Source organism: Nelumbo nucifera, chromosome 3 (genome assembly GCF_055504915.1).
Source record: "Nelumbo nucifera cultivar China Antique chromosome 3, China Antique-T2T, whole genome shotgun sequence".
Lineage (NCBI taxonomy): Eukaryota > Viridiplantae > Streptophyta > Magnoliopsida > Proteales > Nelumbonaceae > Nelumbo > Nelumbo nucifera.
Window position 1 is genome coordinate 6,222,715 of NC_142651.1, and position 17,312 is coordinate 6,240,026.

The 17,312-nt window shown below is 42.8% G+C and overlaps 1 protein-coding gene across 1 annotated transcript; it reads right to left on the minus strand.

The window, feature by feature from the left end:
- Positions 1–15,733: 15,733 nt before the first annotated feature.
- LOC104593007 (photosystem II reaction center proteins PsbY, chloroplastic-like) lies at positions 15,734–16,768 on the minus strand. The gene has a single exon (XM_010252612.3). The coding sequence runs from the start codon at positions 16,565–16,567 to the stop codon at positions 15,962–15,964; it is 606 nt and encodes a 201-aa protein (XP_010250914.1). The 5' UTR covers positions 16,568–16,768; the 3' UTR covers positions 15,734–15,961.
- Positions 16,769–17,312: the final 544 nt, after the last annotated feature.

Here is a 17,312-nt window from a genome sequence, read left to right on the forward strand (position 1 = left end):
TTTTACTTTTTATTTAATATTTTGTTCTATTAAATATATGCGAACTTTTTCTTATTCAATAAAAAGAATGTTTCAACCTAAACTAATGGCCTGTAAATTTGTTATTTGAGAAAAAATATGAAAAATATATGGAATAGACATACTGTCTAAAATATAAAGATTATGCTGGAAATTTAGAAAATGGAAAATATAAAATATAATTAAAATCCAAAATTTTCTTCCCAACCTAAACCAATGACTTGTGAAATTGTTACTTGATAAAAAAAAAAAAATATGACTAATATATCGAATAGACATGATTTCTAAATTATAAAGATATAAGTTATAAGTAATTTAAATACGCTAGAAAATATAAAAACATAAATAAAATCAAAAAGTTTTTCCTCATTTCTGTCACCTGAAATTTTCAAATTTTCTCCATTTATGTGATATGAAACCTCTACCATCAAGTATTTTTCTTCTTTACTTGGAAATTGCTAGTAATGGCACCATACGCCCAATTCTTGTTCATTCAATTTCTCTTGACCTCGAGTATTTTTCTTCTTTACCCAATGCCCCCAATTTTAGAACCTTGTATATCTTTCATATTCCTGATCATGAACATGAAATCATAATTTTAGTGATATAAGTGAGAAAAACCCCAACCATCTCAAATGTTTGAAACAAAGGAGACCATATGAAAAACAGCCCAAGGGCTAACGCTTACAACCTCATAAGAATTTAGTGATATAAGTGAGAAAAACCCCAACCATCTCAAATGTTTGAAACAAAGGAGACCATATGAAAAACAGCCCAAGGGCTAACGCTTACAACCTCATAAGAAGTTGGGCCAAGTAAGTAAGTCAATAGTCCCCAGACCTAGTACCTGTATTTCTTGTTATCTCATCCCTTGCTAAAAATTCAGACATTTGATGATATGGGTGACCACATGAATTATGTTGGATGACCAACTCACTTCCCCATTTAGGAGTCTAAGGGAACCAAAGCCTCTTTACTTGCTGCAACCCAACCTGTTACAATTTGGCAGTCTCCTTCCACAATGAATTGATCAGGTGGAACTGAATATCTTTGAAATACAAAGTTGGTCCATTTAAAATATTTGAATCACATAACATAATGTCTCAATACTCAACTTAATCACATTTGTACAAGGCCAAAGCATAAACAGTGAAGTAATAAACATCCTTTTGGTGGGCACAAATTGGAGGAGCTATACTCAGCAAGGTTTTCTTTTCAATTAATAATAGAAAGACACCATACCAAAAGAAAAATAAAGGGAAAAAACAATGCAATCCCTCAAATGTTCAATGACTTCTTTGCTGGACACAAATTGCAGGGGTTAAATTAAATTTGGATGGTCATCATTTCAGCAAGGTTGCTACAATATCTTGGAGCTCAGGAAAATTGAGTGTGCCACTCAAATTTGAAAAGCAAAGCGGGGAAAAAGAAGCAACAGAGTTACACATGAAAGAATTTTGACAAGACAAAAAATGACAAGAAATTGGGACACAACAAGGCAGGCAGACACACTAGAGGGAAGCAATTAAATAATCATATAGTATCACGATGATACTATCATATCCCCACAGTAAAGAATGCAAGCCAAGTAATGCTAATCGGCACACACATGGAAGGAAACCAATTAAATAATCATATAGTATCACGATGATACAAGTAACAACAGAAATCCCTTGAAACATTAAATAAAAGCTATGAGATAGCACAACTAAGAAACATCTAAAACAAATTCAAGTATAAAAAGTTATGTATCTCTACTGCAATTGTGGCATTTTTGTAATTTTTTAGAAAAAAAAATGGCAGAATTCACTGTTACATACCATTTGCTGCATTCTCAAGCCCCATACCGTATACATTTTAACTTAATAGATATATATTGATATATTGATGATAGTTCAAACTATATTTTATTGATTAAAACATCAAGGTTATAAAATATAGGGAAATTGTGTAAAATAAATAATGAGTTTTCAATATTTTTCTTAAATTCATCATAATTTTTCAAAATATCTAAAACTCACTATGTAAGTTTTTATTTTCCAAAATTCATTTTCCATTAGTGCATCGTTAATGTTTCTTAACAGAGGTGTTCATGTTAGCATAAATAATAATTTGCATGACTAAATTACCCTTGAATGGTGAGTTAGAGGAAAAATGGTCTTTTCAGTTTTCAATTTTCTTGTTTTTTTTTTTTGCATTTTTAGTGTTTTGTTATAATTTCGAGTGTTTTTTATATTTTCTATTTTCTACAATCTATAATTTTTCCTATATTTTTTGTTATTTATTTGCAATTTATATGCTTTCTATAATTTTTTGGTGTTTTTCTACAATTTTTATTTTCTGATTTTGTTTTTCAATTTCTATAGTTTCTATAATTTGAAATATATTTTTTATTTTGTTTTCACTTTCTATAATTTTTTATATTTTTTGTAATTTCTATGTTTTTATGTATTTTATATTTGAAAATATTTTTTGAACTTTTTTCCTTTTTTTCATGTCTAAATATTAAAATGGAAATATATTAACACTGTTATTTATTTTGTATATATTTTATATTTTTCTATGAAGGTTAAAATGGTAATATATTAACACCTGTTAGTTTATTTAACGTCAAGTAAGAGACATGGTGAGTTTTAGACATTTTGAAAAGTTGTGGTGAGTTTAAGAGAAATGCTGGAAATTCATGGTGAGTTTTAGACAATTTCTCTAAAATATATTAGATCAAACGATACAAATCAACCTAAGGTCTATTTAAGTCTTGGTTGGCTAGTCCTTGGATGTTGGATCCACTTAGGTAGTTCATTAACAAACAATCCAAACTCTTTTAGACCTTGTTTAGCCAATAGATGAGCAACCCTATTACAAAGCCTATTTACATATATAAAAGAAATAAAAAGACTAGCAGTAACAACATCAATATTCTTGCTTAGAAATAGAACATCTGAGGCCAAGTCAAAGTTCTTAGAGTTCAGTGCTTGAACTAGAGGAAGACAATTTGATCCCACCTTTATATGTACTTTGTCGAAATCTTTCAAAATCTTCAGACCATTGAGCAAAGCCATAGCTAGGGGTGGCCACAAGTCGAGCTCTTCATGAGCTACTCGAGCTCGGCTCAGCTCGATTTTAACCAAGCTTCGAGCCAAGCTCAAGCCAATTTATAGGCTTGTTTAATAATCGAGCTGAGCTCAAGCCTAATATAGCTCAATTCATGAGCCGAGCTCGAATAGCTACATACATACATACATACATATATATATATATATATATAGTGTGTGTGTGTGTGTACACATAATAATAATAATAATAAAATTATAGAAATAATATATATAATATTTTTAGTTTTATATATAATAATAAATAATTATTATAATTCTTAATTTTTAAATATCAAATAAAAAATATTATATATATATATATATATATTTTTATAATACATTTTTTCTCAAGTCAAGCTCGAGCTGAGTCGTGCTCGAGATCAAGGTTCTAGCTCAAATGCTCGAGCTCGACTCATACTATTCGGCTCAGCTCTACTCGAATCCACCCCTAGCCATAGCTTCTGATTGGATGGGAGAGGAAGTTTAGTTTTACCAAAAGTGCAGCTACTACCGTTCCTGTAGAGTCTCTCAACATAGCACCATATCCCGAGCAACTAGGGCTCAAAAAACTTCCATCCATGTTTAGTTTTAGCTGACCTGGCTCTGAAGCTACCCAAAATGATGTAGATGGCATTCTAGGATTTTGATACGGTTGAGAAGAGCTTTTACAAATTCTGCTTGGGAAATCCTCATTCTCTCCTTCTATATCCTGTAAGTCACAACAAGAGTAGATCTTGGATCTAGATCAATATTTTCAAAAACTTTTAGGTTTCTACATTTCCAAATATTCCACTGAATTAGAAACAAAAAGGCAATCAAGTGATCCTTTCTATCTTTCTCTTGCACACTAAAGTCTAGCCATGTTGAAATCCACTGCTTGAAAGAAGAAATATGGGTTCCTCTACTTACCTTAGCACTGAGATGGCAGCCAAACCAACTGCTTGTGTATGATCACACTCAAAACAACAATGCATTAGGGACTCAGTCTCTCGATGGAAAATTGGGCAGATATCATCTATGGCAAGCTTTCTTTTATAAAGGTTTTATTTGACTGCAATAGCATTTAAACAATATTTCCATATGAAATTTTTAATTTTTAGATATATTTTTGCTTTCCTCAGACTATCGAGATTTTCTTAAACCCGACTTGGTTGCATCATTATTAATGCTATTGCCATTTATTGCAAAATATCCTGGCCCACATGGGTGAAAACTATATGTGAGTTCAGTCTCGAGTTATAGTAAAGTGAGACTCGAGATTTACATGCTTAGTACGCCAAAATATGAGCCGCCTGATTCGTATCCCTATTTACAAATACTGAAAACATTACTTGAATTTACTCAACTTGATTATGCTTGGTTAATGCAGGTATCCACAAGGTTTTTAAAACTAAACCGGATAATGAATCAATTAGGGGTCCGGTTCCTGGGTCGAACGGTTCAATTGTTCGAACTGAGCAGACAGCCTGTTCTAAAAAAAGAAATAAAAAAAAATTTAAAAAATAAAATCAGACCAAGCTGTTAAAAGTGAGCATTTAGATCCGAGATGCAGTGGGAGAAGTCTTTGTTTTCATCTGCGCCTAACTGGTTAGAAGTAAAGCTATAGATAGAATTGATGAAGGTGGAGGTGGAGGTGGAGGTGGATGTGGCTTTTTCAATGACACATGGCGGGTTAGAATTGGGTACAAGTCATGGGATTATAGTCTTATCCAGATTTCCTTCTTATTTATTCAGATATTGAGGCAGCAAAGTCAACGGTACCTGCTTAATGATCTAGTTCTAGTATATATGATATCTACGCGCGGCTTTGAGCCTTTGTTTCTTTCTCTCAAATAACGTTCAACCCAGCAAAATGTTTAAGCTGTTGGGTAAGCTCCTTAAATACATGTTTAATCAGTCTCTGACATGCCATTTCACGCTAAAGCCCATCAGATTTGATAGTGGCAATGATTTGATCAAACAGTCTCTAATGCCATCATCTCAAACAATCCTTCCAAGCCCTTCCACCTGAAAGCCCATCAGATTTGATACATTGGGGCAAATGATACTAGACCGCTTGATCAAACGGATTCTAATACCATCTCAAAAAATATATAATGGTTCAAGTCGGCCCTTTCATGTGAAAGTCCATCAGGTTTGATAGGGATAATCACAATCTAGTAATACTTAGACCACTTGATTCAAACCCTTTCAAATCAGATTTGATAGGGGCAACGACAGACAATCCAATACCATACCATTTGATTAAAGAGGCCGGCCCTAATATATACCATCTCAAATAATCGTTCAACCTAAAAGTTTAGGTTGTGTTTGATTTGAAGGAAAAAGTAGGAAAAGAAAGGGAAAGGTGGCGAAACATTTACAAATCTTATATATGTTTCTCTATTTTTCCCTTCTTTTCTCTACCTTTTCCTTCAAACCAAATACAGCCTTTAATGTCCCTGACTAGATTTCATCTTAATTCTAACGCCTTGCATTTTTGGGTTGAGAATTGAAATGAGCATTGGTTGGGTTTGGTCGACTTACGCGCTACACCTACTTGTGCTGTGACATGTTTGAGTAGCTAGAGGCAACAAGTCCAATGAGAGACGATAAAGATGGATTATAATGTGGATGCATGAAGAGGATAGATATACCATTCAACGACATGATCAATCTCAGATATTCCAATCTATTGAACGAATACAGAGTGGGTCTTCATGGTCGTAGGAGAGTCCCCTATACCTATAGGCCAAGCTAATTCAGACTTGATCAATCAAGACCCTAACACTAGTTGTTCGACCACCCCCAGGCCCAGGCTCTCTGTCTCTCTCTCTCTCTCTGGGTTATGTGCTAAACATGCTGCACAAGCATCTGTGTTGAGAATAACTCTTTCAATATTATTTCACCTAATTAAATTTTTTTCTTAATTATTTTGATAAACCAATTAATGATTCTTCAAATGCATGCCTCAATACAAGTGTTTTAATTTATACGAAATCGGTTCTTCCTTCCACACACCTTCATAGGTTTGAGTTTGGAGTTTTGACCATAAAAAAAAAAAAAAAAAAGTGAAGAGAATATCCAGAGAAGAACATCGATCGGTCGCACTTGAAGCACTTTTTGAGACACTTTCTCTTTTCTTTTGGCTTTTGGCAGCACAGTTGGAGAAAAGTGCAGTTGTTGTTTAATAGAAACCATCCTCAAATATTGACCTTTTCTTGGTTTCTTAGTAATAATCTGTTGGGACAAGGCTTGGCTTAGATATGATGATGATGATGAATAAGATATGTCAATGCTTTATATATATATATATAAAAGGTGTGTCATGTGTGTGGTGAAAAAGATGAGTTATCCAAAGGAATAACCACTTGGCTCCTTGAACAATCACCCTGCTGATGGAGGGTCCGGATGAGCTGAAGACAATAAATTTACAATTCGGGCTGGTCACCCAACTGCGTTGTAACACGTAATCACCCCACTTTTAATGTTTGAAGTTAAAGGAAGAGAAGTTCTCCTCTCTGTTACCTTTACATTATGTTTGTTTTGAAGGAAAAAGTAGGGAAACCTATACAAGATTTGTAAAGGTTTCCTACCTTTCTTTTCCTTTCCCTACTTTTTCCTTCAAACTAAACACAGCTATCTATTTTAAATTAATTAGAAAAAACAAATAACCCCACTTCCTCCTCTTCCTGGTCAGTTATTTTTCTTTTTAAACCTAATGTGAATATTTAACAACTTTTGTATGACATGCAAATGCAAGCCTCTAATTGGACCTAAATTTTACAAGTGGGTCTTTTAATTACATAATTAACATGCACGATTCCATATGAAATAATAATTTTCATCTATCCTATAACCCATGCGTTGGCTATACAAAACTCACAAATCATCCAAATGCTTTTGTCCATCCCTAACAACATGGAGTAAGCAGGAAAGAAAATAGGGAAGGGAAGGAAAAAATAGGAAAACCTTCACAAATCTTGTATAGGTTTCCCCATTTTTCCTTTTCTTTTCTTATCTTTTCCTTCAAACCAAACATAATTATTGATGGAGGAAGATTTGGCCCGACTTCTTGGCCACCCAACACGTGAAAACACTCGAGGGTGACCTGGCAAGAGCAACAGCTCGGCACGGCAGTGCGCTCAAGGCACGAGCTCCGAGAAGAGGAACCCGTGGTCCGAGCTCCCCAAAAGGAGCCTGAACTCTCCCTTTCACCCCGAGCCTTACGAGGAGCGCAATGGGCAACAACCCGAACTGGCCCACCCCAGGGCAGTTCGGGCCACACTTCTATCCGAACTCAAGACTTCACCTCGCACACCACTCCGACACTTCGTCTCCAGGCCGCCGAACAGAATACCCATACCTGACACCAAAGGAGTCCGTATCCTGAGGCGGCGCGCCTGACTGACTTAGGATCTGATGCTTGACAGCCGCACTTCAACGGCCACCTGCCACCGCCACCTCCAGTTACAGAGACGGCTCCGACAAAGAGAGCAGTGGCGGTTGTCTGCCCCAGCAAAGGTGATGACACCCGAATTGGCAGAAGTGCTGAGGTAATGATACCCGACCTGACAGGAGCTTGGGAGTGAGTGCGCGAAGTGGATATAAAAGGTTCTCTTCCCCCCAAGAATGGAGGTACGTGATAGCTTTGCACCATTTGGTTTTTTTCTTGCCTTTAAGAAAATACTAACTTGAGCTTCGGAGCACTCTCACCGGGTTCCTCCCCGGAGACTACTCGCTTTCTTCCCCATTTCAGGCACCTTTTGCTCCAGTCAGAGACAAGATCGTTGACAGCTAGGACCAACTGGATTGCGCTCCATCAATTGGCGCCGTCTGTGGGAACACGCTACAAAAAGCTAAGTTCTCATCCTACAAAAGCTAAGTTCTCATCTTACAAAAGCTAAGTTCTCTTCTCCTAGAAAGCTAAGTCCTCACTTTTTAGAAATTGAAGCTCTCACTTTATAGTTTACATTTTTTATGAACTCAAAGACTACGCAGGTAGCTAACAGACTAAGTTTACTTTCAATTCAGTTAAAGCCTCATCGGTCCTCTTCGCAAGGTCCCCCCTACAAAGATGAGCTCTTCGTGGCTTCCGTGGGAGTTGGCGGCCAACAGACTACATAGGCGCCCTTACTGGTCGAGCCTTCCAAGGCTCCCATGTGAACTGGCGACCTAAAGTTAGTAGTGCTGCCCCCGAAGGTCGAGCTCCTAGTAGCTTCTTGTAGGAGTAGGTGACCAGCATTACAAAGCTGATGCAGCGCAATCATAGCTCCAAAGCACCCACCTGATCGGCTCGTCACCAAGTAGTTCTCCACCAGGGAGCTCATCACCAAGTAGCTCACCACCAGGGAGTTCGCCACCAAGTAGCTCATCACTAGGCAGTTCGCCACCAGGGAGCTCCATCATCCTCTGAGTCACAGGCCACCTGGGAGCAGGTCAAATGACAAGGTACTTAGCCAAAAAAATTGATACATCACAAAAATTGGTACATGACCAAAAACGGTTACATCAATTGGCTTCTGCGGGAGTTGGCAGCCAACAGGCTACATAGGAGCCCTTACTGGTCGAGCCTTCCAAGGCTCCCGTGTGAGCTGGCGAAGTACAAGATGCGCCCACAGAAGAAACGGTCGCGATCCCAACTTCAGTTGTGGACCCAGCTCGGACGCTACAAACGGTGCTTCCATCCAGGAACCTCTACGATCCGAACTGGTAAGTTTCTTACTTCAAAATTTAGATATTTTTGCATGGTCCGCGGCCAATATGCCCAGTATTGACTCCAACCTTATAACTCACAAACTTAATACCGATCCTGAAGTTAGGCCCGTTAGATAGAAGAAACGCAACCTAGCCCCGGAGCGATGGAAAGCAGTCGACGAGGAGGTCACGAAGCTTCTCGCAGCCGACTTCGTAAGAGAAGTCCATTACCCGAGCTGGGTAGCCAACCCCATTCTGGTACAGAAGGCCAACGACAAGTGGCGAATGTGCGTCGACTACACTGACCTGAATCAGGCCTGCCCAAAAGACTGCTTCCCACTGCCCAAAATCGACCGCTTGGTAGACGCGACCTCGAGGCACGAGTTGCTAAGCTTCTTAGATGCCTATTCAGGCTAAAACCAAATCATAATGGATTCGGCCGACGAGGAAAAGACCTCGTTCATCACAGAGTTCAGCCTATACTGTTACAAGGTTATGCCCTTCAGATTAAAAAATGCTGGGGCAACCTTTCAAAGGCTTGTGAATAAGCTGTTTAAACCCTTAATTGACACAAAGATAGAGTGCTATGTAGACGGCATGGTCGTCAAGACACAGTTCTCGCACGAATTAATACACGATTTGCGTTCTGTATTTCAAATCCTGAGACAATTCAACATGAGACTAAATCCGAACAAATGTATCTTCGGTGTCACCTCGGGCAAGTTCCTAGGGCACATCGTTAACCGGCACGGCATTGAAGCCAACCCGGACAAAATTAAGGCAATCATAGACATGAGACCGCCCCGGAAATTAAAGGAGGTCCAAAGGTTAAATGGCCGCATAGCCGCCCTGGGCCGCTTTATGTCTAAGTCGGCAGACCGCTGCCTGTCTTTCTTTAAGGCAATTAAAGGCAAAGGGTTCGAATGGACCCCAAACTGCCAGCTCGCGTTTGACGAGCTCAAGAAATACCTCACTAGTGTGTCGGTCTTAACCAGGCCCGAGGAGGGTGATGTCTTAGAACTATACCTCTCGGCAAGCGACGAGGTGGTCAGTTCGGTACTAATAAAAGAAGTAAATCGGGTCCAACGACCCATCTATTATGTTAGTAAATTTTGTAGGGAGCAGAGACGAGATACCCGCAGATAGAAAAGTTGGCATACGCACTGATAATTGCAGCTCGGAAACTCTGTCCATATTTCCTGTCTCACACTGTCATCGTCTTGACTGACAAACCTCTGAGGCAAGTCTTACTCAAGCCCGAGGTTTCCGGTTGGTTGACGAAGTGGACCATCGAGCTCAGTGAGTGCAACCTCCAATATAAGCCACGAACTGCTATTAAGGCCCAAGCCTTAGTAGATTTCATCGCCGAGTGCACGTTCAGCTCCGAAGTCCCCAGGCCGGTTGAGCCCGAGATCCCCCGTTCGGGTGAGCCCGGAGCTCCCAAGCCAATAGAGTCTGAACCCCGTGAGGTAGCAGCCAGGGTGGCATCTCTCCTAGTTGGGCCAAGTGTGAACTGGGATGAGGAGCCCTGGATCCTTCACGTAGATGGCTCCTCGAACCAATAGGGCAGCGGGGCTGGAATAGTCCTACACGGCCCAGGTGGCACGAAATTGGAATACGTGCTAGGCTTTGAGTTTGCGGCATCCAACAACGAGGCGGAGTACGAGGCATTGATAGTCGGGCTGGCCCTAGCGCAAGAGGTAAGAGCGAAACACATAGTTATCTACAGCGATTCCCAGCTTGTGGTCAACCAGGTTACGGGCGAATACGAAGCACGCGAGCTAACTATGATCGCCTACTTGGCAAAGGTAAAGGATGCTCTACTCAACTTCCAGTCACACTTCATCAAGAAAATCCCGAGGTTAGAGAACACTGAGGCCAACACCCTGTCCCGGTTAGCCAGCACCAGTCACAACGCCATGAGAACCGTGTACATAGAGGACTTACCTCGGCCTAGCATTCTCGGGGGGCAGAGGAGGTCACTCCCGTCCTTGAAGCAAAGCCGAGCTAGATCGACCCACTCGTGAGCTTCTTGCTAGATGAACCCTCCCTATAGATCGCAATGCAGCCAGAAGGGTGCAGCACCAAGCAGCCAAATATGTCATAATAGACGAACGGCTGTACCGACGATCCTACATGCTCCCCTACTTGCGTTGCTTGCGACCTGCCGAAGCCGAGCTCGTACTCCGCGACACTCATGAAGGTCTATGCGGCGGACACTTGGGGGGCAGGGCCCTCGCCCAAAAGGCACTTCGACAAGGGTACTACTGGCCAACGATGAAGGTAGAGGCCATCGAGCTCGTCAGAAAATGTGACAAGTGTCAGAAGCATGGCAATATCCACCATCAGCCTGCCACCGACCTCAAGTATCTCACTAGTCCATGGCCCTTTGCGCAATGGGGCATCGACCTCTTGGGGCCATTCCCGCCAGCAACAGGTGGGAGGAAGTTCATAGTGGTAGCGGTAGATTACTTCACAAAGTGGGTAGAAGATGAACCTCTCGCAACAGTCACAGCTCGAAACGTACATAATTTCTTTTGGAAGAACATAGTATGTCGCTTCGGGTTACCTCGGGTACTGATCTCTGACAATGGCAAGCAATTCGAGGACTTCAAATTTCAGGAATGGTGCCAAGATATGGAGATTCGGCAGAACTTCACATCGGTCGTGCACCTGCAGGCAAACGGTTAAGCAGAAGTTATGAACAGATCTATCCTCCGCGGGCTGAAAGCGCGACTAGACCGAGCTAAAGGGTTGTGGGCGGACGAGCTACCAAGTGTTCTATGGGCTCACCGAACTACGGAAAAAACCGCCACGGGAGAGACCCCCTTTAACCTCACCTACGGCACCAAAGCAGTAATACCGACGGAGATCGAAGTACCCACACTACGACTAGAAGCATACGACGATCAGACAAACGGAGACGAGCTACGTACCAACCTCGATCTACTCGATGAGGTAAGAGACCTCGCGTACATCTGGACCGCAGCTTACCAGCAAAGAGTAGCTCGATACTACAATGCTAGAGTAAAAAAGCGGAACTTCCGCATCGGCGACCTGGTCCTCCGTAAGATCATGGCACCCGAGCCCGGCGTTGGAAAACTCGGACCGAACTAGGAAGGACCCTACCGAGTAAAGAAAACACTCGGGGGAGCATACGAGCTCGAAACCCTAGAGGGCAAACAAGTATCCCGGGCGTAGAATGTCGTCAACTTAAGACGATACTACCTATAAATCACCAAGCAAAGTGGACCAGAAGTCGCTACCAGAGCCTAAGGGCTAGAATGTCGAGCTAACAAGGACCTCGGCACCATAAGATTTAGTCACCTCTTCGGCATGGGCAAGCAAAGGCAAAATGCTAACACCAAGCTGACAGGCAAAGTGCTAACAGCGAGCTGATAAGGACATCGGCATCTCATCATCTAAGGCATATAGTCAGTTCGGAAAAAAGAGAGGGTGACAGAACAACACTTAACCAAAAGGAGGACATTTCATTGCAGAATACTCTGTGTACATTCCAAAAAAAAATCACAGAAGCGAGCTCACAAGCCCAGAGGTACATCTTCCTCGCCCTCGGAAGGCACTTCAATGATACCCGAAGGTCCTGCCTCATCCTCAGAATCTGGTTCACCATCATCCGCGTTGGCCATCTCCTGAGTAATGCGCGAAGTAGTTATGGCGCTGATGTTGAGCTCGGGGTACGTGTTCCTGATCATCCACCGGCTCAGTTTAAAACCCCTTCTGTACGAGCCCACCATCAGGTCGTCAAAGCGCGGCGAGGCGATATAGTCATCGACGACCTTCTTCTTGGCATCCTCGATGCCCTGAGAAAAGATCTTAGTCCTCTCCCTAATATCCTCCTGAAGGTATTCGACCTGATGCTGCAAGTCCAGCCTTAGGTCCGCCATGTGCTTCACCACCACTCCTAGGGCCTCGGTGTCTCTTTGAGACCTCGCCAGCCTAGTCTGTGCAGCGCGAGAAGCCGCTTCGGCAGCGCGGGAAGCCTCTTCGGCAGCTCGTGTCCGCCTCGAGCTCCTTTTCGCTTGGGCCGCTAAAGCATGGATGGAGGAGTTCACCTGCCGAAAAGAAAAATAACGACAATGTTAAAAGAGTAATAGCGAGAAAGGTAATGACAAGGAGTCCGACCAAAAGTCGTAGACTTACCACCATGGCATAAGAGGCAGCACGCCCGGCTACGTGGTTCAAAGGAAGCTCGGCCCACGCCAAGACCTCCTCAGGGTAAACGGTCTCCTTACTTTTTCGAAGAGCGTGGTTCGACGACAGCACGCTCCTGAACTCGCCTTGGACTCCCGAGCCTGAAGGCCCAGCCCGCATATAAGCAGCCTCAGCGTAAGGAGCCCCCGTATAAGCAGCCTCGGTGTAAGGGGCCCCTGCCGCTTCTTGTACTGGAGGGGCCATCTCGGGGTAGTTCGGCACGAGTCCGTTTGGCAACTCGCTTCCTCCTCTTCTTGGCATGAAACAGGTTCCCACCGCGAGTCTTTTCTGCGTCCATCACACTTGCAAAAAGAGCTCGGCATCAAGAAAACGAAAGAATGGAAAGCAAAAACAAAGGCAAGCCTCTGAGCAAGGAAACTACCCGAACTCAGGCCGGCCTGGATGAGCTTGGCCTCTGTCAGATAATGGTGGCATTTTAGCCCGAGCCGGGCCCAGTCCCGGAGGCCCTTCGCCGTTTCCCTATCTAGCGTAACACCGGGGTCAGGGGCAGCCAACCCCCACCCGGTTTGGAACGGTCACCCCGTTGCACTTCGTACCACGAAGTAGTCCCGTTTCCACACCGGGACCTTGTTGGGAAGATCGTGTAAAAGCTTGAACCCCGGGCAAGGAGACAGGTAGTACGCCCGCCTACGCCCGGGAAGGGGACCCGCTTGCTTCTTAAGCTTGAGAATAGAAGAGAAGATCTCTAGGTCTAAAGGCAGAATGTGTTCGCAAAAGAGGGAGATAGTCCCAACTAGGTTGCGGATAGAGTTCGGGTGGAGCTGACCGACGGTGATGCCGAAGTGGTTCATAACCTCGACGATAAGAGGATGGAAAGGTAGGCGCAGCCTGGCGACAAGCTGCTCCCGGAATATCACGATCTCGTCCTGACCGTGTTCCCAAGGGAAGTCGCCCGAGGGTATAAAGTAAGTATACTCCCCGGGCAAGTTGAACTGGGTGATAAGGGAGTCAAGCCCCTCAGGCGTCATGGTTGAGGACCCGAACTTGTCTAACGTCCAACCTCGACGGGAGGAGGATGCCAAACTACCCGAGGCGACTCGACCTACGGGTTCGAACTCTTCCTTGAGCTCTCCCTCGAGCTCTACCTCGGGCTCACTAAGGCTGTCGGGGTCCGCAGCTCGGTTCGTGGAACCTGCGTCTAACCCCCTCAAGAAGCTGTCTAAGCTGTCCGAGCTAGACATCGGGAGGAAAGGAAAACCAGAAAGAATGCACTGACTCACCCAGAAAAAGCTAACGAACTACGAAAGGTTGACGCGAGCTAAACTTGGACGCGAGCTCAAGAAGCGAATGCAGGAGAATGGCGAAGGAAAGCGACTGGGGGTCCCCCACTATTTATACCCACAGTGACCGAAAACCAACGGCTCTGATCGAGGCAAATCCAACGGCTCACGATCAAGCTGACCGCACGCCTCCTAAGACCGAGACGTGACTGGCCGCACATCTTTGGAAACTGAAGCGATGCCGGCGCATGTCTCCCAGCATTGAAGGCAGCAGTGGCGCATTTTTTGAATTTGAAATAACGCCCGTCGTCACGTCTCCCAACATTTAAAGACGGATTGGCGCGTTTTCTGACTTTTTGGTGCTCGAGGAATCCGAAAATCTTCTGATGTACGCACAGTTCACGCCATCAGTCAACCGGTTTGAAGTACGGGTCAAATCCGCCCGTCACCTCGCAAACTCCCCGCGCTAGGGCAAGACCCTTAGCGCGAGAAATGGAGGGCAATTAATGGAGGAAGATTTGGCCCGACCTCTTGGCCACCCAACACGTGGAAACAACCGAGGGTGACCTGGCAGGAGAAACGGGAGCATTCGAAGATCAATCGGTGCAGATTTTGAGGCTCTACTGATAAGGTATCATTGTCCAGTATGAGGCGTAGAAACTGGGAATATACTCCAAGGTACAAATGGTCCTACAGTTATAAATAGTAAATATTTTCTTTAGCAAGGAAATGAATAGCCTTATTGTCCGATCGAGGTGTGTGGGTAAACACAACACACAGTCCGCAAACAAACTAAACCATGTGTGATGTGTCTCTGCACTCCTCGATAATCTGCCATGGGGTTTGATGCATCACCTTCAACCTCAACATGACTACAGCCACACTCTTTGGCCCAATTGATACCTTCAAAGAAGTATGGGCCTCGGCCCGGCGGCCTCCAAAGGAAGGAAAACAAGAGGATATTAGTATAGATTTGCCTCTTAAAGAAATGAACCCAGATGGTCTCTTTCTATAACCTCCCAAGAAATTAACCTTTTCTGTCCAAGGTTATTCATAATTTTCTTCTTTATATATATATATATATATATTATAGTTTTTAATTAAGTTTTTATTAACTTAATAAGAAGTGGCAAGACAATGAATTTGATATGAAAACAGATACAAAACCGTTCAAACCATGACTCTGTTTTTCTTTCTTTTTGTTTATTTTTTTTGGAAAGGATCAGAATGGTTTGGTTTTCAACAGATACAAAGCCGTTCAAAGAATCTTCAATATTCTTCAGCATTTCTTTACTTTTTCCTAGGAAACCAACTTACCATCATAACATTTAAACCATAAGATATTTAAATAATACAACTACCCTAATAGTAGTTGAAGTTATTAATCAAGGCGTGATTTTGTATTTTGTATGAATTTCCAAAATCCAGCAGTGCACCAAGTACACCAATGTAAGTAACCAGCAAAAGAGAAAAAAAAAAAAGAGTAGATACAGAAATTAACCATATAGCTTTGATATACATGAACCCTACAGAGATACAATTCAATTCAGATAACCATCTATGAGTATCCACCATGCAACAACTAGAGTGAGAAAGGAAAAAACAAAATGGAGAGAAGGGGGTGAAAATCATCCAGAATTAAGAAGAGGTGTAACAATCTTCTGAAAGAGCCAGAGCCACCCATCCCATATATATATATATATATAATATTCCATCTTATTGCGACCTCATCCTGTTGATCTGGTTCAAAGCTGGTTGAAGAATGTTGTAGAGGACCCAAAGAATAGCCGGAGCAACAACCACCAACAGAAGCGTACCTCGACTATCGCTCGTGGAAGCGTCGGCAATCATGGCAATTTCACTGGCTGACGCACTAGGTGTAGACATAAAGCTAGACGACGCAACCAATCCACCAAGCCCCAGCCCCACGATGATCCCCTTTGAGCTCCTCATTCGGTTAATTTGGTTGAGAGCCGGTTGAAGAATGTTGAAGAGCACCCAAGCAATCGCGGGGATTATGGGCAGTAGTAATGCAAGCCCACGGTTATCGCCTTCGGCGATCTCTGCAATTTGTTGGGCTGCCAAGGCTGGATCGCAAGAACTCAATGTAGAGAAGATGGCACCAGCGATAGCAGTCCCTGCCAAGTTTGAACCGTCCGAGGATTTGGAAGTGATAAGGCCTTTGGGGAGGTTTTGAAGGGAAAGGAGGGAGATGGGTTTTACAGATGGCTTATTGGAGGCGTTGAGATTATTGGGTGAAGCTGATTTGATGCTGAAGCATTTAGCATTGAGCATGGCCATTGTAGCTATAGTCGTTGCCATTGCGACCTTCTTCACGTACACTGTGACTTTCTTGAGGGTCTCAGCAAAGGGAGAGATCAGAACACTCGAAGAGGAGATAGACCGCTGGCTTCAAGCTTCAACCTTCAACCTTCAAAGGTAGAATATAGATTTGTGTCAGAGGAAGGCAGAATGGTAATCCAATTGAAATATGTCTTCAAGATCCTTCTCTTATCCGGAGATTGCAATCCATCCGTGTCATATGGACCTCATATTCTTACACTTGGGCTCCTTTTCTTATCACTTTCTCTCCTCTTCCACACAAGAGTACTCGATCGGGTGGGTAGCAATCAGCCAAATAGCAATCCTTCCCTTGGATTGGTTGAGATGTCATGTGGTGATAAGGGCACACGGAAATTGACAGTCGGAGCAGCAACTTTTCAAATTCACTCTTGCTTAATTCTCACTAATCAATTACAAATGAGCAAAGCAGGAAACTCCTTGAAGGTCCGTTTTCCTCAGAGCCCCGACTCCCTTCAAACTGGGGACTTGAGATCAAGCAACTTATGGATTTCAAATATAGTGGATGGGACATTCGACATACCACGGAATGGAACTGATTAATACTTGGACGACCAGATGATAATACTGTTTATACATGGTTGCAATTGCAATTCTCTTATAGTCCACCTGAGTACAAAAATCAAAATAGATGACATTTTAGTTTTTAGGGTAAAATACAAAAACCTCTCATGAAGTTTTTGACAATCATAAAAATCTCTCCTAT